The following is a 23,535-nucleotide window of genomic DNA, read 5'->3' as shown; positions in this document are numbered from 1 at the left end:
GTCATCACTGAGGAGAAATCCTCCATAAAAGAAAGGCAGACTTACTAAAGAACCATTAAGAGAAAGACTCCTCTTAACCTGAGATCAACTTCTTCCTAAAAAAGAATACCTACTTTTGTGTGCTTTATGTGAGACACTTTGAAATACAAATTGCTTTATCTGCAAGTTAATCTTCACAATTGATAAGAAAACTGAGATTCAGAAGAGTAGTCCAGAGTTACATGATTCCTGCAAAAGCCAAGATCAGAAGCCAGATCTGACTCCAAGAAAACATGTAAGAAATAAAGAATGCAACTGTGATGTCTCCCTGACTTAACAGAGAATTTTAAGAAATATCTAAAGCTTGGCATATACAGGGGAGCTGAGAAAAAGTGGGGGAACTGAGATTAGAAAGAATATTTCATTAACCTTAATCTTCTAATGGAAACTGATATTATCATCATCCTAGCAAGTAAATTACCAAGGCCACATAAAGCAAGACGTAGTGATCATAGTAACCTATAGTAACCTATTGCATTACAGAGGAAGAAATATTTGATGCCTCACATTGAAGTTTCATATAGAAGATTCCATTTGAGGGCAGCGCCTGTGGCTCAACGGGTAGGGCGCCGGTCCCATATGCCAGAGGTGGCGGGTTCAAGCCCAGCCCCGGCCAAAAAAAAAAAAAAAGAAGATTCCATTTGAACTGAGACTTAAAAGATAAGAAAGAGACTAATGACAGGTAAATTGAGGCAGGGAGGACATTCTAGGCAGAAGAAACAATGAATGTGAAGGTAATACAATGCATATATTTACAAACTGAAAATAGTCCAGCATACAAAAACACACAGAAAGTCCCATATTTCCATATGGCTCCCTCCCTCATCTCTCTCGTGTCTCTACTCAAACCTCACTGTATTAGAGACCTGTGCTGACCACCCTAGATAAAGTGTCCTCCAACCCTAGTCATATAGTTTTTACACAGTACTTATCACTGCCAGGCATATATGTTTATTTGCTCATTGTTCACTACCTGATACCACCCTTCCCTTCAATTAGAATGCAAGCACCTTGTTCACAGCTGTTATCCCCAATGTCTACAGAAGTATCTGACACACAGGAGGCTCGCAACAAACAGTAACAAATAATTGCTAAAGGAAAGAATGTATAATAAAAAGTGACGCTTATAATTAGTCTGGGCTTAATTTTATGTCTGATAAGCCACCTTGAAAGAGCTTAATAAATGATCATAAAACTCCTTTAATGAATTATCACATATGAATTTTAGAAACACCACTCTGAATACAGCATAGAAGACAGACTAAAGAACAAGGCAGAAGAATGAATTAGAGAACATGTTATGGTGGAAGATGGAATGAAGAACAAAATGGAGACTAAAGGAAAGAACAATTAGAAAGTCATTTAAATAATTCAGATGGGTGGCGCCTGTGGCTCAAAGGGGTAGGGCGCTGGTCCCATATGCCAGAGGTGGCGGGTTCAAACCCAGCCCCAGCCAAAAACCACACACAAACAATAAATAAATAAATAAATAAAAGTACATGAAAAAATATATTAAAAAAAAAAGAAAGAATTCACATAATACATGAGAGATATATGAATTACATACTCTAATAATATGTAACTTTTACTGAAGAAATTGTGATTAAAAAAGGGAAAATAATACAGTAGAACCTTTGTAAGTTGACCAACCAAAGGACTATAACAAATTGGTCAACATACAAAGGTGGTCAACATAAGGAACTAGGACCACTGTACTAATACGTATATGTGGTGCATGTCCAGTCTATGATAATTAGGTCAACTTAAGGAGGTGATCAATGTAGGGAGATGGTCAACTATGGAGGGTCTACTGTATATTAAGAATGATCTTTCTCCAAAGTTTACCTGGGAGTTGGAGTCTGGGATTCTTTAACTTTCAGTAAAATCACAGAGTCTGATCCTAAATGAAGAAACACAAGAGCATTTCATTATTAATAAAATGCCACACAGTTACACTTTCTAGATAGCTTACATTCCTACACGCTGTTATATTCTATTTCCATAAAATTAACATAGCATAAGGACAACGGTAAGATGGAAGAGAAAGAGAGGTAAGTCCATTTCCTAAGACCAGAAATGGGTCTTAGGGAGGAGCTTGCTTCACAATGCTGGGAAACACAAGCATATTGCCTTTCAGCATCTACTCCCATGCTTCTTTCTGGGAGAGCTAGACATACCAGGGTTTCCTAAAAGCATTTGCAGTACTCCCCTTTTATTCAGTTTTGCTTTCTGCAGTTTTAATTACCCATGATCAACTGCGGTCCCAAAATAGTAAATGGAAAACTCCAGAAATAAACAATTAACTAGTTTTAAATTGTGCACCATTCTCCAGCCTGAGAGTAAATCATCCTTTTATATAGCATACCCACACTGTCTGCTTATCCATCACTTAGTAGCTATCTTGCATATCAGATTGACTGTCTCGGGACAGCAATGCTTGTGTTCAAGTAATCCTTATTTTACTTAATAATAGCCTTTAAGTGCAAAAGTAACAATGCTGGCAACTGAGATATGCCAAAGAGAAGCCATATAAAACATGCTTCCTTTAAGTGAAAAGGTAAAAGTTCTCCAATTAATAAGGGGTAAAAAAACCTTTATTACAATTTATTGTTATAATTGTTCTATTATTAGTTATTATTATTGCTGTTATCTCTCACCGTGCCTAATTCATAAAATTAATCATAGGTATGCAAGTGTAGGAAAAAACATAGTATATATAGTGTACTATCCATGGATTCAGGCACCCACTGGGGGGTCTCAGAACACACACCCCTGTGGGTAAGGAGAAGACTAAGTTCATGATATACCATGAGACTGAATTAAGTGGCAAAAGGTGAGGGAAGGGGCATGGGAAAAAGAAGGGGAGGAAGGGAAAGGAATGGTAAGGTGGAGAAGAGGGGGACAAGGAGAAAAATAGGACTACAGAAGTCTAAAATATACAAATTTTTTCATTCCATCATATATTTTCTCTGAATATTCCTCAAAAGCAGGAATCATGTCCTTCCAAAGTGCAATGATTAGAACCCCACTTAGAGTATTTATTAAATGGCACAAGGAAATTAACCCATGCAATGCAGCATATTTATTTGCTTAGTTGTATCTAATATCTGACACACAATGTATGTTTTTAAAGTTAAAGGGCTCTTTTCACTTTTTAAAAAAAATGAAGTTCCAGTAAATCACCTAACAAAATGTAACAGAAGTGCTCATGGACATGTTTAGCTATATAATGATGCCACCAAAAATTTTAATCCCCAAGTGAGAATTTTCAAAAAGTGATGATTAAAAGAAAAAAAATCAAATGACTTGAGGAAGGAGGGGAGATCCTACCTATTAAATGATCCCTAACACCTAACCACTTAACCTTTAACTTGTTTTAAGTTACATACCTAACTACATACCATAAATACACAGATTATATCTAAAAAACAGATAAATTAAGGAAACAAATCTCTCATAGTAAAATCTTAATTAGAGGCTTGACGCGTGTAGCACAGTGATAAGGGCGCCGGCCACATACACTGAAGCGGGTGGGTTTGAACCAGGCCTGGGCCTGCTAAACAACCATGATAACGCCAACAAAAAAAAATAGCCAGGTATTGTGATGGGTGCCTGTAGTCCCAGCTACTTGAGAAGCTGAGGCAAAAGGATTGCTTAAACCCAAGAGTTTGAGGTTGCTATGAGCTGTGATGCTACAGAAGTCTACCAAGGGTGACGTAGTGAGAGACTGTCTCAAAAAAAAAAAAAAAAAACTTAATTAGAATGCTAACTAAATATTTTGGTTAGCTGAAAGTTAGGAAGAAAAACTCCTTGTTTCCAACACTTGCTGACAACCATTCTAAAGCGCATAAATGAAATATAAAAGTTTAGGGCAGCGCCTGTGGCTCAGTGAGTAGGGTGCCAGCCCCATATACCAAGCAAGGGTGGCGAGTTCAAACCAGGCCCCAGACAAACTGCAACAAAAAAATAGCTGGGCATTGTGGCGGGCGTCTGTAGTCCCAGCTACTCAAGAGGTTGAGGCAAGAGAATTGCCTAAACCCAGGAGTTGGAGGTGACTGTGAGCTGCGACGCCACAACACTCTACTGAGGGCAATAAAATGAGACTCTGTCTCTACAAAAAAAATTAAAAAGAAATATAGAAGTTTAGTAAGTATTACATGGTAATTAAATACAGACCCTTTAATATTTATTTGATATTTCAAAAACACCTAAAACTTCAAAATTCTTTTTTTTTGAGACAGAGCCTCAAGCTGTCACCCAGGGTAGAGTGCCGTGGCATCATAGCTCACAACAACCTCCAACTCCTGGGCTCAAGCAATTCTCTTGCCTCCGCCTCCCAAGTAGCTGGGACTACAGGTGCCCGCCACAACACCCGGCTATTTTTCGGTTGCAGCTGTCATGGTTGTTTGACAGGCCCGGGCTGGATTCGAACCACCAGCTCAGGTGTATGTGGCTGGCGCCTTAAGCCACAGGTGCCGAGCCTTTTTTTTTTTTTTTTGAGACAGAGTCTCACTATGTCACCCTTGGTAGAGTGCCGTAGTGTCACTGCTCACAGCAACCTCAAACTCTTGGGCTCAAGCACTTCTCTTGCCTCAGCCTCCCGAGTAAGTGGGACTACAGGCACCTGCCACAACGCCCAGCTATTTTTTGTTACAGTTGTCATTGTTGGTTAGCTGGCCCCGGCCAGATTCGAACCCACCAACTTCGGTGTATCTGGCTGGCGCTGTAACCACTGTGCTACGGATGCCGAGCTAAACTTCAGAGTTCTTTATTATCATTGTCAAATACAGAAACAGAGAAAGGGATGAAGCAATTGGGTTGAATAATAAACTACTCAGTAAATTAATTATTTAAACATTATATCAAATCATTTGCATCTTGATACATGAAAAAGTATATCTTAATTTGTAGGATTAGTTTATTCATGGGAGGGTTAACTGAATTGTATGTTTTTGTTTTAATTGCAACAGACTCTCACTTTGTCACCCTTGGTAAAGTGTCATAGCATCATAGCTCACAGCAACCTCAAATTCTTGGGCTAAAGCAATTCTCTTGCCTCAGCCTCCCTAGTAGCTGGGACTATAAGCGCCTGCCACAATGCATAGCTATTTTTTGTTGTTGTGTTTGTTTGTTTAGCAGGCACAGGCTGGGTTCAAACCCACCAGCCCCAGTGCATGTGGCCAGGGCCCTAACCACTGAGATGTGCGCCCAGTCATGAATTGTATGTTTTTAAAGTATCTTACAATTGAGTATCCCTTTTTTGAAGTGGTTGAGACCAGAAGTGTTTCCAATTTCACATTTTTTTTTTAGATTTTGGAATATTTACCTTATGCCAGGTGAGCATCCCAAATCTGAAAATCCAAAAGCATTTCTATGGAGCATCACGTTGGCATTCAAAAAATTTCAGATTTTGGAGCATTCTGGATTTGAGATTCTTGGATTTGGGATGTTCAAACTGTATATGTTAATTTATATGTATATTATAATGTATAGTGCCTATGAACAACTGGCTATTACAATTAAAAATATAGTTATACAGGGCGGCTCCTGTGGCTCAGTCGGTAAGGTGCCAGCCCCATATACCGAGGGTGGTGGCTTCAAACCCGGCCCTGGCTGAACTGCAACAACAAAAAAATAGCCGGGCGTTGTGGCAGGTGACTGTAGTTCCAGCTACTCGGGAGGCTGAGGCAAGAGAATTGCTTAAGCCCAGGAGTTGGAGGTTGCTGTGAGCTGTATGATGCCATGGCACTCTACTGAGGGCCATAAAGTGAGACTCTGTCTCTACAAAAAAAAAAATATATATATATAGTTATACAATACCATTATTACCTTCGGATTGTGTATTTGAAGCTGATAAGTTATCTGTCTGATGTGGAAGAGCGTGGTGATGGTGGGGCTGATGAGGATCAGAATCTTTGGATCCAAACGCAACAATATCTGGGGTATAAGATGGTAGGGAATACACACTGCGGGACAGCTGTTCCTGGGTAGTTAAAATGCTGGCAGATCCAGATGATGAAGTATCAGAGCCAATGATCTGAGATGCACAAGAATTTCCATTTTTAAACAGTGAGTCATTCAAAGTATTCTTACTGGAACTAAGACATCGAGATCTAGCAAGAGAAGAAAATAGTTTCAATATCAAATAACAAATTGCATAATTAAATTCATCTGAAATATGTATCTGTGACTTACAGGTGTAAAGGAAAATGTGTGGTAGGTTTGGCTACAGAAAACTGTTTCCCTGTGACCATCTGTAGGAGCTGTCTATAAATCTCTCTCTCTTCTTCTTGAACTGTCTGTAAGAGAAAAAATTTAAATAAGTAAGGTATATATTTCTCAAAGTAGCATCTAGACAGAATAACAGAAGCTCTGCCAAAGCTCAGGCAAAGTCCTGAAGAAAATTAAGAATTACAGTACATTAAAAATATTCTAGAAAATTATCAAGTGTGCAGAAGAGTAAATACCAGACAGTATATTTTGGAAAATATATGTAAGTAATAGTGCAGGAAGCTAAAAGAGTCCCAGAAATAAAACATTTGAAGAGCTCTAAATTAGGATTCCAATAAATACCCGCTTGATTCCTGAGACCTATTAGAAAATTCACCAAAAAGTAACCAGAACAGTCAAAGTCAATTAATGTGAGATATCTTGTCAAAAGTTTCCTATTCTAAGTTCAGGCATTTTCTAGAGATGGTTTTCATCTCCAACATTTATATACTTTTTTCCAATACTAAATTTAGGGAAAACCACATACTTTGTAACAGTCATTCATTGCCTTGAACATCTACTATGCTTCAGTCACTAAAGATACTGTACTGAGGCAGCACCCATGGCTCAGTCAGCAGTGCACTGTCCACATACACCTAGGGTGGAGGGTTTTGAACCTGGCCCGGGCCTGCTAAGCAACAATGACAAATGCAACCAGAAAATGGCCAGGCGTTTTGGCGAGTGCCTATAGTCCCAGCTACTTGGGAGGCCGAGGCAAGAGAATCACTTGAGTCCATGAGTTTCAGGTTGCTGTGACCTGTGACGCCACAGCATTCTACCGAGGGCAACATAGTAAGACACTAGCTCAAAAAAAAAAAAAAAAAAAGGGCAGAATGAATTATGCAATTAATATACAAAGGCAAATAGACAAATTTTTTCTTCTTGAACTTTTTTGCTACATAGCAAATTACAATTACATTGTCAGTATAATGTTATTGTTCTACTAGAATATACTTGAATTATGAAGAACACAACTCTCTATGACAAAGACCTATCTTTAAACTTGTATAACTTGAGTGATAAGGAAGAATTAGTTGAGCATTTGGTAGAAAAATGGGCCCAAGAGAAAAACTATATTGCCGTATTTTATGTGAAAAAAATAATTCCCATTATTTCCTCCCTTAGACATCAATATTGTACCCAAGATGATGGTGGGCCCCTTTTCTGGTGCTCATGAAAGAGACTATCCACAGTATTGGGGAGGCATTTCTGTGACAGCACAAAAATAATGGTTAGAATAAGATAATTACCAGTTATAAATTACTACCAATAACCAAATCTGCATTTATTGGCAATTCTACTGGAGAAGATATGAGTACTTGAGAAACAAATTCAAAAACCAAAAGTAGGTTGGGCATAGTCACTCATACCTATAATCCTAGCACTCTGGAAGGCCGAGGTGGGAGGATGGCTTGAGCTCAGGAGCTCAAGACCAGCCTGAGCAAGAGTGAGACTTCTATCTACTAAAAATAGAAAAATGAGACAGGTGGGCATTGTGTGGGCACCTACAGTCCCAGCTACTCAGGAGCCTGAGGCAAGTGGATTGCTTAAACCCAGGAATTTGAGGTTGCTGTGAGCTATGATGAAGCCATGGCACACTCTCCTGGGCAACAGAATAGGACTCTTGTCTCACAAACAACCAACAACAACAACAAAATTAAAATAAATACCTCTTAATTATAATCTAAAATTACCATTATGAACATAAAGTAGACAGCAGAATGAAGTATCATTACAGATTATTGGATTATAAGAAATTTGTTGACCAAAAAAGCCATGTTATTATCTGGCACTTTACTGAACAGAATTTTTGCATACCCTCCAAAGTAAATCTTGACTCCACTTTTCCAATACATCAAGTAACTGCAATACAACAGAGTTAACAATAGGTTGTTTTCAGGGGTGGAAAGATGACATAAGGAAAGGGAAATCAGACCTCCTGGATCATAGAAATTAACCCTTCATTAATAAGCATATCACGTCATTTTTACTTGTCCCAGATAAACTGGTATGAGAGGTTACTTTGCACAGTACCTCGTGGTTACTAAGGGATTGTTTTTTTGTTTGTTTGTTTGTTTTTTATAAAAAGCGATCCCATCATATAAAGACCTCAAAAGAACACTGAAAAAAGTGAAATACTGGCTCAGCACTCATAGCACAGTGGTTACAGCGCTGCCACATGCACCGAGGCTGGCAGGTTTGAACCCGGCCTGGGGCAGCTGAACAACAATGACAACTGCCGCGGAAAATGGCTGGGCGTTGTGGCCGGTGCCTGTAGTGGCTGGATACTTGGGAGGCTGAAGCAAGAGAATTGCACAGGCCCAGGAGTTTAAGGTTGCTGTGAGCTGTGATGCCACAGCACTCTACCAAGGGCAACATAAGACTGTCTCAAAAAAAAAAAAAATAAAGTGAAATACTAAGAATCTTTATGCTTTACTAAAGGCATCAACTATGAAACATTAAAAACACTTCTCCCTTACATCACATAGCAAAATGTTTTCTTTTTTTTTTTGAGACAGAGTCTCACCTTGTCACCCTTGGTAGAGTGCCATGGTGTCACAGCCCACAGCAAACCTCAAACTCTTGGGCTTAAGTGATTCTCTTGCCTCAGCCTCCCAAGTAGCTGGGACTATGGGCACCTGCCACAACGTCCAGCTATTTTTTTGCTGTAGTTGTCATTGTTGTTTAGCAGGCCCTGGCTGGGTTTGAACCCATAGCCCCAGTGTATGTGACTGGCACCCTACCCCACTGAGTTATAGATGCCAAGCCAAAATGTTTTCTTAAAATAAACTTTTATACTTACAAATAAGACACGAAGAACCAAAGAGCCAAAAGTGACTTTACTAATGCAAATTATGAGAAATCTAAACTAATACAATGTACAGAAATGATCAAAAAGCTAATTTAACACACAAACAAGTCCCCCACAAATCAATTTCCCCGACAAATACATTTTCTTTTTGTTTGTTTGTTTGTTTTTTGCAGTTTTTGGCTGGGGCTGGGTTTGAACCCGCCACCTCTGGCATATGGGGCTGGCACCCTATTCCGTTGAGCCACAGGCACCGCCCAACAAATACATTTTCAAAGGAAAATTTCTGAGCCCAAACAATCTCACAGAGTCATTGGACAACAAAAAAAACAAACAGGAATAAATTATCCATATTTCATATAAATATCCAGGTCTATTTAAATCATACTTTCAGATTAAACTAATTTATAGTTTTAAAAGGTACAGTTAAAATCTTTTTACTGGTATATATGCTAAGTCGGATATCACAAGGTTCTTTTTAAATGATGGGAGGTACTTTTCTGAGTTTCATTAGGAACAATAACATAATACAACCTTTTTGGAAAGAAGTATGGATAATCCTCAAAGAACTCAGATTAGACCACCCATTTGATCTTGCAATCCCATTACTGGGCGTTTATCCAGAAGAAAAAAAAAATCATTTTATCATAAAGATATTTGCACTAGACTGTTTATTGCAGCTCAATTTACAATCGCCAAAATGTGGAAACAACCTAAATGCCCACCAACTCAGGAATGGATTAACAAGATGTGGTATATATATATATATATATATATATATATACACACACACACATATATACCATGGAATATTACTCAGCCATTAAAAAACATGGAGACTTTTCGTATTCTTTTGTATTAACCTGGATGGAGCTGGAACACATTCTTCTTAGCAAAGTATCACAAGAACGGAGAAGAATCCAATGTACTTAATTCTAATATTAAGACAGCAGATAATCTAATACACATCCATATAAGAGAAAAATTCAAATCAATTTAAGGTGGGGGAGAGAACAAGGAAATAGGGAAGTGGATGGGTGTGCTCATAAGAATGGAGAAGCAAGAATCCAGTGTACTCAATTCCAACACGAAGACAGCGGGTGGCGCCTGTGGCTCAGCAGGTAGGGCGCTGGTCCCATATGCCGGAGGTGGCGGGCTCAAACCCAGCCCCGGCCAAAAAGACTGTCTCTTAAAAAAAACAAAAAACAAACAAAAAAAAAAAAACCAATACAAAGACAGCAGATGATCTAATACACACCCACATAAGAGAAAAACTCAAATCAATTTAAGGTGGGGGCAGGGAAATGAGGGAACAGAGAAAGAGGAGGAGGGAGGCAGATGGGTGTGCTTCCACTTAATGAGCACAATGTTAGCGTGTATGGTACACATCTTGGGGGCAGGAAACAAATATAAGAGGGACTCTACCTAACAAATGCAAACATTGTAACCTAATTCTTTGTACCCTCAATTAACCTGAAATAATAATAATAATAAAAAGAAACAACAACAGGGGCAGCCTCTGTGGTTCAGTGCAGTAGGGCGCCGGCCCCACATAACTAAGGGTGGTGGGTTCAAACCCAGCCCCGCCCAAACAGCAACCAAAAAATAGCTGGGCATTGTGGCGGGCGCCTGCAGTCCCAGCTACTAGGGAGGCTGAGGCAAGAGAATTGCCTAAGCCCAAGAGCTGGAGTTTGCTATGAGCTGTGACGCCACAGCACTCTACCAAGGATGACGACAAAGTAAAAATCTGTCTCGGGGAAAAACAAAACAAAACAAAACACCAAGTATGTTATATTCCATTTAAAACCATTTAAGGCGCAGGACCAATGTGAGCTGGAGGCGGGCGGTAGGTCGGCGCAAAGAGGCCCCGAAATCCTCCCGGAGCAGAATCCTGAGGGGTGTAGAGGCTACGATGCTGCTGTTCTGCCCGGGCTGCGGGAATGGGCTGATCGTGGAGGAGGGACAGCGTTGCTACTGCTTCGCCTGCAACACCTGCCCCTACGTGCACAACATCACCTGCAAGGTGACAAATCGAAAGTATCCAAAGCTGAAAGAAGTGGATGATGTACTTGGAGGAGCAGCTGCCTGGGAGAATGTTGACTCTACTGCAGAGCCGTGTCCCAAATGTGAACATCCTCGTGCTTACTTCATGCAGCTTCAGACCCGCTCTGCAGACGAGCCAATGACCACCTTCTACAAGTGCTGCAATGCTCAGTGTGGACACCGCTGGAGGGACTAGGGCCAGGGTGGCCTGGCTGCCTGAGCGTCTGCTTGACCTGTCCCTCAGTGTGCATTCTCAGCTGGGAGTATGAATTTTGTGTCCTGAGGGTCTTCACTGGTCTGACAGAAAACTAACCCTTTTAAGTGTCAAGAAAAGTAGCCTATTTGCCCATCAGAATGAATGGATGAAGTTATTAATGTCCAGGGAGTTTTTGTGTGTGGAGGAGACTGATAACTTAAGTATTCTCTGTTTAAGGTCCTGTTTAGTCATCTTTTACATTTATTGGGCAGTTGACATTCCCTTACCACCAACCGATGCTGTTAAATATTTATAATGTTTGTACAACTTAGTACGTTAAATGTCTCTAAATATTTGTTAATTATAAACTTAATCAGGATTTATTCTGATTATTCATTAAAATGTAAAGTCTAAAAAAAAATAAATAAAACCATTTAAGGCAAAAAATGGTTTAGGTAACTTTTTAAAAATTATAAATGAACATTTATAATTTGTACATTTATGACATATAAAGTGATGCAAGTGATGCTATGATTCATGAATACAATGTGAAATAATTAAATCAAGTTATTAATATACCAACCTTGTCAAATATTTAACATTTTGTGTGATATTTAAAATTTATCGTCTTAGCAACTTAAAAATATGCAATACTCCATTAACTATATTTACCATACTATGCAAAATAACTAAAAAAAAAAAAAAAAAAACTCATAGGGTGGCGCCTGTGGCTCAGAGGAGTAGGACACTGGCCCCATATGCTGGAGGTGGTGGGTTCAAACCCAGCCCCGGCCAAAAACTGCAAGAAAAACCCAAAAACAACAACAACAACAACAGAAACCCCTCATATTCCTACTGTTTGAGGTTTTGACCATCTTTCCATTCTCCCACCCCAGACTCTGTAATCACCATTCTATCTACTCTCTGCTCCTATGAGTTCGAATATTTTAGAGTCCATATGTAAGTGAGAACATGCAGTATTTGTCTTTTTGTGCCTTTTTCCCTTAGCGTCATGGTCTCAAATTCCATGCATGTTGTTGCAAATGATGGCATTTCCTTCTTTTTAACGGCTGCACAGGTTCAGCACCCATAGCTCAGTGGTTAGTGTGCTGGCCACATGCACCAGGGCTGGTCAGTTGGAACCAGGCCCGGGCCTGCTAAACAACAATGACAACAAAAAAATAGCCAGGTATTGTGGTGGACGCCTGTAGTCCCAGCTACTTGTGAAGCCGAGGCAAGAGAATTGCTTAAGCCCAAGAGCCTGAGGTTGCTATGAGCTGTGATGCCACAGCACTCTACCGAGGGCAACATAGTGAGACTCTATCTCAAAAAATAAATAAATAAATAAAGGCTGCACAGTATCCCATTGTGTATCTATTCCACATTTTCTTTGTCCATTCACTTAAGTTGATGTTATGACTTCACTATTGCGAACAGTGCTTCAATAAACACAGGGGTGCAAACATCTCTTTGACAAATTGATTTCAAATCTTTTAGGTAAATATCCAGAAGTTGGATTGCTAAATCATATGATAATTCTGTTTTAAATTTTTGAGAAACTTCCATACTATTTTCCATAATGGCTATACCAATTTATATTCTCACCAGCAGCATGCAACAGTTCCCTTTTCTTCACATCTTTCTAACACCAGCAATCTTTTGTTTTTCTAATACAAGTCACTTTGACATGTATGTGATGATATTCATTGTGATTTAGTTTGCATTTCTCTAATGATTAGCAATGATGAGTATTTTTTCAAATATATGTTGGCCATTTGTGTGTTGTCTTTTGAGAAATATCTATTCAGGTTCCTTCCCAGGGCTGGGTTTGAACCCACCATCTCTGGCACATGGGGCCAGCACCCCACTCCTTTGAGCCACAGGTGCCCCCTTCCTTCCCCATTTTTAATTGGGTTTTTGTTTTCTTGCTATTGAGTTGTTTGAGCTCCTTACGATATTGATCTTAACCCCTTATAGAATGTATGGCTTGCAAATATTTTTTCCCAAACCATAGACTGTTTCTGTATGGTGTTAATTGTTTCCTTTGCTGTACAAAAGTTTTCAGTAATCCCATTTGTCTGTTTGGACACAGGGTCTCACTCTGTCACCTAGCTGGAGGACAATGGCATCATCACAGCTCACTGCAACCTCAAACTCCTGGACTCAAAACTATCTTCCTGCCTTAGCCTTTTAAGTAGCTGGGGCGATAGGTGTGCAACACTACGCTCAGCATATTTTTCCTTTTCTGGTCCTTGCTTTGGATTCAAACACCCCAAATCACTGCCCAGACCAAAGTTGCGTAGTTTTCCCTATTTTCTTCTATTAAATGGTAGTTTTATTAGAGTTTCTAGTCTTACATTTAAGTCTTTAATCCACTGAGCTGATTTTGTATATAATGTGAGATAAGAATCTAATGTCATCATTCAGCAAATGGAAATCCAGTTTTCCCAGCACCATTTATTAAAGAGACTGTCCTTTTCCCTTTGAGTATTAACGGTACCTCTGTGAAAAATCAGTTCACCACACATGCATGAGTTCATTTCTGGGTTCTCTGTTCTGGGTCTCATTTCTTAATGTAGCTAATATTTTGCCAATACTATGCTGTTTTAACTAATAAAGATCTACAGTATAGTTTGAAATAAGGTAGTGTGTAGGCAGCGTCTGTGGCTCAGTGAACAGGGCACCATATGGGGTATATGGCCCCATACACCGAGGATGGCGGGTTCAAACCCAGCCCCGGCCAAACTGCAACAAAAAATAGCCAGGCGTTGTGGCAGGTCCCTATAGTCCCAGCTACTCGGGAGGCTGAGGCAAGAGAATCGCCTAAGCCCAAGAGCTGGGGGTTGCTGTGAGTTGTGATGCCATGGCACTCTACCAAGGGCAACAAAGTGTGATTCTGTCTCTAAAAATAAAAAACAAAGAAATAAGGTAGTGTGATACTTACATCTTTGCTCTTTTTCCTCATTGATTACCTTAAATATTCAGGGTTTTCTGTGTTCCCGTATGAATTTTAGGACTCTTTTTTCTATGTTCATGAAAAAATGACATGAAACTTTAATAGGGATTGCAATGAATCTGTGGATACTTAGGGTAGTATGGACTTTTTTTTTTGAGACAGAGTTTCATTCTGTTGCTTAGCTATGGTGCTAGAGTGCTATGGCCATATACCCCATATGGCTCACAAGAAACTCAAACTCCTAGGCTCAAGCAATCCTCCTGCCCCAGACACCCAAGTAGTTGGGACTATAGGTGCCCGCCACAACATGCAGCTAATTTTTTCTATTTTTAGTAGAGATGGGGTCTGCAATTGCTCAGGCTGGTCTCAAACTCCTGAGCTCCTAGCTCACAAGAACTTCAAACTCGGGCGGCACCTGTGGCTCAGTGAGTAGGGCACCAGCTCCATATACCGAGGGTGGCAGGTTTGAATCCTACCCCGGCCAAACTGCAATGAAAAAATAGCCGGGGGTTGTGGTGGGCGCTTATAGTCCCAGGTACTCGGGAAGCTGAGGCAAGAGAATCGCCTAAGCCCAAGAGCTGGAGGTTGCTGTGTGCTGTGATGCCATGGCACTCTACTGAGGGCGAAAAAGTGAGATTCCGTCTCCAAACAAACAAGCAAACAAAAAGAACCTCAAACTCCTGAGCTCAAGGGATCCCTCCTACCTAAGCCTCCCAGAGTGCTAAGATTACAGGCATGAGACACCACAACCAACCTACCATAGACATTTTAACAATATTAATTCTTTTTTTTTTTTTTTTTTTTTTTTTTTTTTGTAGAGACAGAGTCTCACTTTATGGCCCTCGGTAGAGTGCCGTGGCCTCACATAGCTCACAGCAACCTCCAACTCCTGGGCTTAAGCGATTCTCTTGCCTCAGCCTCCCGAGCAGCTGGGACTACAGGCGCCCGCCACAACGCCCGGCTATTTTTTGGTTGCAGTTTGGCCAGGGCCGGGTTTGAACCCGCCACCCTCGGTATATGGGGCCGGTGCCCTACTGACTGAGCCACAGGCGCCGCCCGACAATATTAATTCTTTTAACCCATAAACACAGAATAGCCTTCCATTTATTTCTGTCTTTTTCAATTTCTTTTATCAGTGTTTTATAGTTTTCACTGTACAGGTCTTTTATCTCCTTGGTTAAATTTATTCCTAAGTATTTTATTTATCTTTTTGTAAGCTACTGTAAATGAGACTGTTCTCCTGATTTCTTTTTCAGATGCTTCATTGTTAGCATAAATAGAGATGCTACTAATTTTTGCACATTGATTTATACCTTGAAATTTTACTATATTCATTTATTAGTGGGTTGGGGGGGGAAGTATCTTAGGGGACTCTCTGGCCTGACCTTTTTTTAAATTTCAGGTTAATACACAGGTACATACGATTAGGTTACATTGTTTGCATTTGTAAGGTAAAGTCTGAGTTTAGTGGAGTCCTTCACCCAGGAAGTGTGGGTACCTCTATATTGTACCTGCTAGGTGGGAATTTACCAAACCCTCTCCCCAATCCCTACTTCTTAAATTATTTGTGTTATTCTCTATGTTTATTAGTTCCAACAGTTCTTTGGGGGAGTTTATAGGGTTTTCCATATATATAAGATCATATCATCAGCAAACAGTGACAATTTCTCTTCTTCCTTTCCCAAAAGAGCATATATAACATTCGGCTTTACCAAAAATGAAAGTTGTTTGAAATATCAAACGCAACCTTTTTTTTTGGAACATGTGGTATTATAAAGTACAAAAAAAATCTTCCTCTATAAATTACTGTAGAGAATGCCAAGAGCCAGGTGACCTCTGAGCAAGATGATTTGCAGCTGAGGGGGCGGACCCTTAGGAAATTGGTCAGCAGGTGCTCCTTGCGGAAAAAAGCCCAAGCCAATGACGATCCTTAGGCACGTAGTCATTGTCTAATACTCCCCTCACCTGTCTTGTACTGTCTCAATAAAAGGCTACTGCAGAGGTTGCTCGGGGCTACCCTGCAATCAAGGGTAGCCCTCCTCCTGCAAGCTTGTACTTCTAATCCGCGTCATGCCTGGTTCCTTCCTGCGGAGATCCAGACCAGGGCCAGAGGGGCTGCAACAAATTACTTATTAAATTTTTTACTAAATTAAAAAAATTAAGAAATTAAGAGGAAAAGGGCGGCGCCTGTGGCTCAGTCGGTAGGGCGCCGGCCCCATATACCGAGGGTGGCGGGTTCAAACCCAGCCCCGGCCAAACTGCGACCAAAAAATAGCTGGGCATTGTGGCAGGCGCCTGTACTCCCAGCTACTCGGGAGGCTGAGGCAAGAGAATCGCTTAAGCCCCGGAGTTGGAGGTTGCTGTGAGCTGTGTGAGGCCATGGCACTCTACCGAGGGCCATAAAGTGAGACTCTGTCTCTACAAAAAAAAAAAAAAAAAAGAAATTAAGAGGAAAAGAAGAAGTAAAATAGTTGGTTGAAGTTTAGCCAAAGAAGTTGGCTAATGTGCTTTTTAAAACCTAATAAAAATAAAGTTTTAAAAAGTATAAGGGTAATTAAAGTAAATTCTATTGGCTTGGTGCCTGTAGCTCAGTGGTAAGGGCGCTGGCCACATACACCATGGCTGGTGGGTTTGAATCAGGTCCGGGCCTGCTAAAACAACAATAACAACCACAATAAAAAAATAGCTGGGCATTATGGTAGGTGCTTATAGTCCCAGCTACTTGGGAGGCAAAGGCAAGAGAATCGCTTAAGCCCAAGAGTTTGAGGTTGCTGTAAGCTATGAGGCCACAGCACTCTACAGAGGGCAACATAGTAAGACTCTGTCTCAAAAAAATAAAGTAAAATAAAATAAAGTGAATTCTTTTAATAAAAAAAGTGACAAGAGTCCTGAAATTAGGTGAAATTTTTATAGAAGTCTCCATCATAAAACAATTACAGCAAAAAAACACAAACTGAATTTTTCTTTCTTTTTTTTTGTAGAGACAGAGTCTCACTATATTGTTCTTGGTAGAGTGCCATGGCGTCACAGCTCAGCAACCTCCTACTCTTGGGCTTAAAGCGATTCTCTTGCCTCAGCCTCCCAAGTAGCTGGGACCTCAGGCGCCAGCCACAATGCCCGGCTATTTTTTGTTGCAGTTGTCATTGTTGTTTATCTGGCCCAGGCCAGGTTTGAATTTGCCAGCCTCGGTATATGTGCTGGCATTGTAACCACTATGCTATGGGCATCAAGCCACAAACTGAATTTTTGAAATTAACTTTATATAGACAGGTGTTGTGGCAGGCACCTGTAGTTTCAGCTACTTGTGAGGCTGAGGCAAGAGAATCACTTGAGCCTAAGAATTTGAGGTTGCTGTGAGCTATTATGACACATTCTACTTAAGGCAATAGAGTGAGACTCTGTCTAAAAAACAAATGAATAATAACAGATTAGACCACAGAGAAGAAAGATTCTCAGAGCTAGAGGATAAAGCTCTTGAGTTAACACAGGCAATTAAAGAGGCAGAAAAGATGAAAGAGAAAGCAAAATGTTCATTCAGAGAATTATGGGACTTCATGAAGTATTCAAACATACAAATTACAAGTATCCCAGAAGGGGAAGAAAAATGTCATTAACTTTCTTGAATATAACAACAATACAGACAGACACAAGCTACCAAAATCCGTGGGACACTGCAAAAGCAATCCTAAGAAGAAAATTTATCGCATTAGATGCCTACATCCAAAAAAAAAAAGGAGAGCACATCAACACCCTACTGAATCATCTTAAAGAAATGGATAAGGAAAACAATCTAATCCCAAAAATAGCAAAAGAAAAGAAATAACCAAAATTAAATCAGAAATATATGAAATTGAAAACAAAAGAATCATTCAAGAAATTAATGAAAGAAAAAGTTAGTTCTTCTAAAAGATAAATAAAATTGATAAAACACTGGAATGTTTGGAACCTATTCCAAAACATTGAGAAGAAAGTAATCTTCCCCAACATGTTCTATGAAGCAAACATCATCCTGATTCCAAAAGTAGAAAGGACTCAACTAAAAAAAAGAACTACAGAACAATTTCACTAATGAATAACGATGCAAATAATCAACAAAATCTTAGCCAACAGATTAGAGCTACACATTAAAAAAATTATACATCATACACGAATCCATAAATGTAATTCACCATATCAACAGAGGCAAAAACAAAGGCCATATGATCCTCTTAATAGATGCAAAAAAAGGATTTGATAAAATTCAGCATCTTTTTCTAACAAGAACACTTTATAGGCACAGGTGGCACATTTCTTAAACTGCTTGACACCATCTACAACAAACTCACAGCTAATATCATACTGAATGGAGTAAAACTGATAGCTTTTCTACTTAGAACTGGAACCAGACAAGGATATCCACTATCACCACTTCTACTGAACATAGTTCTGGAAGTTCTATTCAATGCAATAAGGTAAGAGAAGGATATAAAGTACATCCAAATGGGGGCAGAGGAAGTCAAACTCTCACTCTTTGATGATGATATGATCTTATACTTAAAAAAACCCCAGAGACTCAACCACAAAACTCCTGGAAGTGATCAAGAAATACAGTAATGTCTCAGGGTATAAAATCAATGTCCACAAATCAGTAGCCTTTGTATAAGCAGCAACAGCCAAGTTAAGAAGCAAATTGAGGACACAATTCCCTTCACAGTAGCTTCAAAGAAAATGAAATACTCAGGAATATACCTAATGAAAGAGGTGAAAAATCTTTACAAAGAGAGTTACAAAACCCTAAGAAAAGAAATAGCAGAAGACATTATAAGTGGAAGAACATACCAAGCTCTTGGCTAGGAAGAATCAATGTTGTTAAAATGTCTGTTCTCCACAAAGCAATCTACATATTAAATGCAATCCCCATTAAAATACCATCATCACACTTTGAAGAACTGGAAAAAATAGTACTTTGTTTTATATGTAACCTGAAAAAAACCCGTATAGCTAAGGCTATTTGCAGTAATAAAAACCAAGCTGCTGGCATCACTCTACCAGACTTCAGGTTATCTTACAAGCCTACAGTGATCAAAACAGCATGGTATTAACACAAAAATAGAGACACAGACATGACACAGAATAGAAAACCAAGAAATGAAACCAGTCTCTTATAGCCATCTGATCTTTGATAAACCAAACAAAAGCATACAGTGGGGGGAAAAAATCCCTATGCAATCAGTGGTGCTAGGAGAACTGGATGACTACATGTAAAAGACTGAAACTGGACCCACACCTTTCACCACTTACAAAAATTGACTCAAGATGGATAAAAGATTTAAATCTAAGATATGAAACAATAAAAAGCTTAGAAGAGGCTCTTAGAAGAGGCTCGGCACCTGTGGCTCAAGCGGCTAAGGCGCCAGCCACATACACCTGAGCTGGTGGGTTCGAATCTAGCCCAGGTCCACCAAACAAAAATGACGGCTGCAACCAAAAAATAGGTTAGTGTTGTGGTGGGCACCTGTGGTCCCAGTTACTTGGGAGGCGGAGGCAGGAGAATCACTTGAGCCCAGGAGTTGGAGGTTGCTGTGAGCTGTGATGCCAGGGCACTCTACCCAGGGCGACAGCTTGAGGCTCTGTCTCAAAAAATAAATAAATAAATAAAAATAAAAAAATAAAAAGCTTAGAAGAAAATGTGGAAAAAACTCCTGATGATGTCAGACTGGGGAAAGGTTTTATGACAAAGACTTCAGGGGCAATTGCAACAACAAAAAGAAACAAATGTGAGTTAACTAAGATGAAAAACTTCTGCACAGCTAAGGATACAAGAAAAGCAAAAAGACAACCTTCAGAATGGGAAAAGATATTTGGTTGATAACTAGAATCTATAGAGAACTCAAATTAATCAACAAAGAAAGAGCAAACAATCCAACCTACCACTGGCCAAGAAATATGAACAGAACCTTCTCTGAGGAAGACACAAGAATGGCTACATTTAAAAGAATGCTCATGGTCCCTAATCATCAGAGAAATGCAAATCAAAACCACCCTGAGATGGGCTCAGCACCTGTAGCTCAGCGGTTAGGGTGCTGGCCACATGCACCAGGGCTGGCAGGTTCAAACCCGGCCTGGGCTTGCTAAACAACAATGACAACTACAACCAAAAAATAGCTGAGTGCTGTGATGGGCACCTGTAGTCCCAGCTACTTGGGAGGCTGAGGCAAGAGAATCACTTAATCCCAAGAGTCTGAGGTTGCTGTGAGCTGTGATGTCATAGCACTCCACCGAGGGCAACATAGTGAGACGCTGTCAAAAAAAAACAAAACAAAAAAACAAAAAAAAAACCCACCCTGAGGGCTAAGGGACATAGTTCAGTGGTTAGAGCACCAGCCACATGCACTGGGGCTGGTGGCAGGTTCTGGCCCAGGCCTACTAATCAAAAAAAAAAAAAAGAAAAAAGAAAATAGCCAGGCGTTGTGGGGGGGCGCCTATAGTCCCAGCTACCAGAGAGGGTGAGGCAAGAGTTTGAGCCCAAGAGTTTGAGGTTGCTGTGAGCTATGACATCACAGCATTCTACAGAGAGCGACAAAGTGAGGCTCTGTCTCAAGGAAAAAAAAAAAAAAAAACCACCCTGAGATATCACCTAATGCCAGTGACAACAGCCCATATCACAAAATCTCAAAGCTATAGATGCTGGCATGATGTGGAGAGAAGGGAACATTTTTACTCTGTTAGTGGGACTGCAAACTAATACAACTTCTTTGGAAGGAAGTCTGGAGAATCCTCAAAGAACTCAAATTAGACCTCCCATTTGATCCTACAATCCCACTAGTAGGCATCTACCCCAATGAAAAAAAAATCATTTTATCATAAGGACATTTGCACTAGATCAGATTATTTAAACAAAGCTCAATTTACAATCACCAAAATGTGGAAACACCCTAAATGTCCACCAACTCAGAAATGGATTAGCAAGCTATGGTATGTGTATACTATGGAATGCTATTCAGCCATTAAAAGAGATGGAGACTTTCTATCTTTTGCATTAACCTGGATGGAGTTGAAGCACATTCAAATATCATGGAGAAGCAAGAATCCAATGGACTCAATACTAATATGAAACCAGTAGATGAACTAATATATGCCAATATAAGAGAAAAACCCAACTTAATTCAAGGTGGGGGAGAAATGACAGAGCAGGAAGAGAAGTGTGCTCCCACTTAATGGGCACAATGTTAGGGTATATGGCACACCTAACATTAAAGAGGGACTCTACCCTAACAAATGCAAACATTGTAACCTAATTCTTTGTACCCTCGAATTAACCTGAAACAAAAAATAAATAATAAATAAAATTAACTTTATACACAACCCCCCTTATTTTCATTTTGTTTAAAGTAATAGCTTTATATCATAAAAACAATTACAACCTTGAAAAGTACAAAATTCAATGATTTTCTCTTATGTCCAAAATGTTGAGGCTGGGTGCAGTAGCTCACACCTGTAATTCTAGCACTCTGGGAGGCCAAGGTAGGTGGATTGCTTGAGCTCAGGCACCTGAGACCAGCCTGAGTCAGAGCAAAACCCTGTCTCTACTAAAAACAGAAAACTAGCGAGGCATTGTGGGTGGTGCCTGTAGTCCCAGCTACTCAGGAAGCTGAGGCAAGAGGATCGCTTAAGCCCAAGAGTTCGAGGTTGCTGTGAGCTATGATACCATAGCACTCTGCCGGGACAAAAAAGTGAGACTCTGTCTCACAAAAAAACATTAAAAAAAAATTTTTTTTTAAATAATAAAATTTTAAGAAGTCCAAAATGCTTGCTTTATGGCAAAATTGTAAAGCATTTTTTAAAAAAACCATCACTGGGGCGGCGCCTGTGGCTCAGTGAGTAGGGCGCCGGCCCCATATGCGGAGGGTGGCGGGTTCAAACCCAGCCCCAGCCAAACTGCAACAACAAAAGAAAAATAGCTGGGCGTTGTGGCGGGCGCCTCTAGTCCCAGCTGCTTGGGAGGCTGAGGCAAGAGAATCGCGTAAGCCCAAGAGTTAGAGGTTGCTGTGAGCCGTGTGACGCCACGGCACTCTACCTGAAGGCAGTACATTGAGACTCTGTCTCTACAAAAAAAAAAAAAAAAACCATCACTGACAAAGTTCAACACCTTAAAATATCACTTAGTAAGTTACAGAGTACTGATGTCTGTAAATCTATAATTGAAAAGAAACTACCTTTATTTTTATAGTTTACATTTTCTTGTCACTAGAATTTTCTCATCTCCAAAAAGAAACTTATATCCTCTATAAAAGCACTAACAAAACTCTGTAGTAACATAAATGTTCTGTATCTGTACAGTCCAATATGGTAGCCACTAGCCACATATGGTTAATGAGTACTTGAAATGTGGCTAGTGTGACTAAGAAACTAAATTTTTAATTTAATTTTATTTAATCCTAGCACTCTGGAAGGCTGAGGAAGGTGGATTGCCTGAGCTCAGGAAATCAAGACCAGCCTGAGAAAGACCCTGTCTCTAAAAATAGTCAGGTGGTGTTGTGGGCACCTATAATCCCAGCTACTTGGTAGGCTGAAGCAGGAGGATCTCTGGAGCTCAGGAGTTTGAGTTTGCTGTGAGCTACGACACAAAGGCACTCTACCAAGGGCAACAAAAGGAGACTGTCTACAAAGAAAAAAACTTTATTTTATTTGAATTAATTTAAACAGCACTTGTAGCTAGTGATTATCCTATTGGGCAGCACAGCTCTTTAATGTTGTCCTTTGAATCAGCCATCCTGCACACTACCATATGCACATTTCCAAATTCTTTTTCATGTGTTCTCATCAAATATCTATTGTAAGACTAAACAGTGTAGTGGTAAAACTAAACAGCGTGGTAGTGGCATCATCTTAACTGTTAATTTTGTAGATGGCTGCCTATTCCTGAAGCTGGTGTATAAATCCAACATTAAGAATATATATAGTTTCCTTTCTTTAACATAAGCAAATGTACCTCTCTTGAGGATCCCAACATTTCCATGGAAAATTACTTTTCCTCCAGTTTGTAAGTTCCTATCAATAAATTTAGAACCAGTATAAAAAATAATCATATATAATTACTGAAATATCCAAAATTAAATATCTAAATACTTAAAACTTAGTAAACGTAGAATATAAATGTCTTAACACAATAACTAAGAAAATGCAGGAAGACTATGTTAACCAGTGTGATGAAAATGTGTCAAACAGTCTATAAAACCAGTG

At 39.7% G+C, this 23,535-nt stretch overlaps 2 protein-coding genes across 5 annotated transcripts in view; one reads left to right on the top strand and one right to left on the bottom strand.

Moving 5' to 3' along the window:
- The window catches only part of SENP1 (SUMO specific peptidase 1), a 77,349-nt gene that overhangs the window by 29,196 nt on the left and 24,618 nt on the right, over positions 1-23,535 (bottom strand). For all 4 annotated transcript variants that reach the window (XM_053557539.1, XM_053557540.1, XM_053557537.1 and 1 more), the window contains 3 exons: positions 6,235-6,338; positions 5,869-6,152; positions 1,885-1,939 (listed from right to left, as the gene is read on the bottom strand). In XM_053557539.1, the coding sequence (XP_053413514.1) occupies positions 1,885-1,939; positions 5,869-6,152; positions 6,235-6,338 (443 nt within the window). The remainder of the gene's footprint in view (positions 1-1,884; positions 1,940-5,868; positions 6,153-6,234; positions 6,339-23,535) is intronic.
- On the top strand, positions 10,949-11,578 carry LOC128562518 (DNA-directed RNA polymerase III subunit RPC10-like). The gene has a single exon (XM_053557543.1). The coding sequence runs from the start codon at positions 11,031-11,033 to the stop codon at positions 11,355-11,357; it is 327 nt and encodes a 108-aa protein (XP_053413518.1). The 5' UTR covers positions 10,949-11,030; the 3' UTR covers positions 11,358-11,578.

This window comes from Nycticebus coucang, chromosome 12 (genome assembly GCF_027406575.1).
Source record: "Nycticebus coucang isolate mNycCou1 chromosome 12, mNycCou1.pri, whole genome shotgun sequence".
In the NCBI taxonomy this organism is placed as follows: Eukaryota; Metazoa; Chordata; class Mammalia; order Primates; family Lorisidae; genus Nycticebus; species Nycticebus coucang.
This window is presented reverse-complemented; position numbering and strand designations above follow the sequence as displayed.

Bases quoted from the DNA above. Each gene is read 5' to 3' on its own strand.
- LOC128562518 (XM_053557543.1), top strand. From the start codon at position 11,031: ATGCTGCTGTTCTGCCCGGGCTGCGGGAATGGGCTGATCGTGGAGGAG.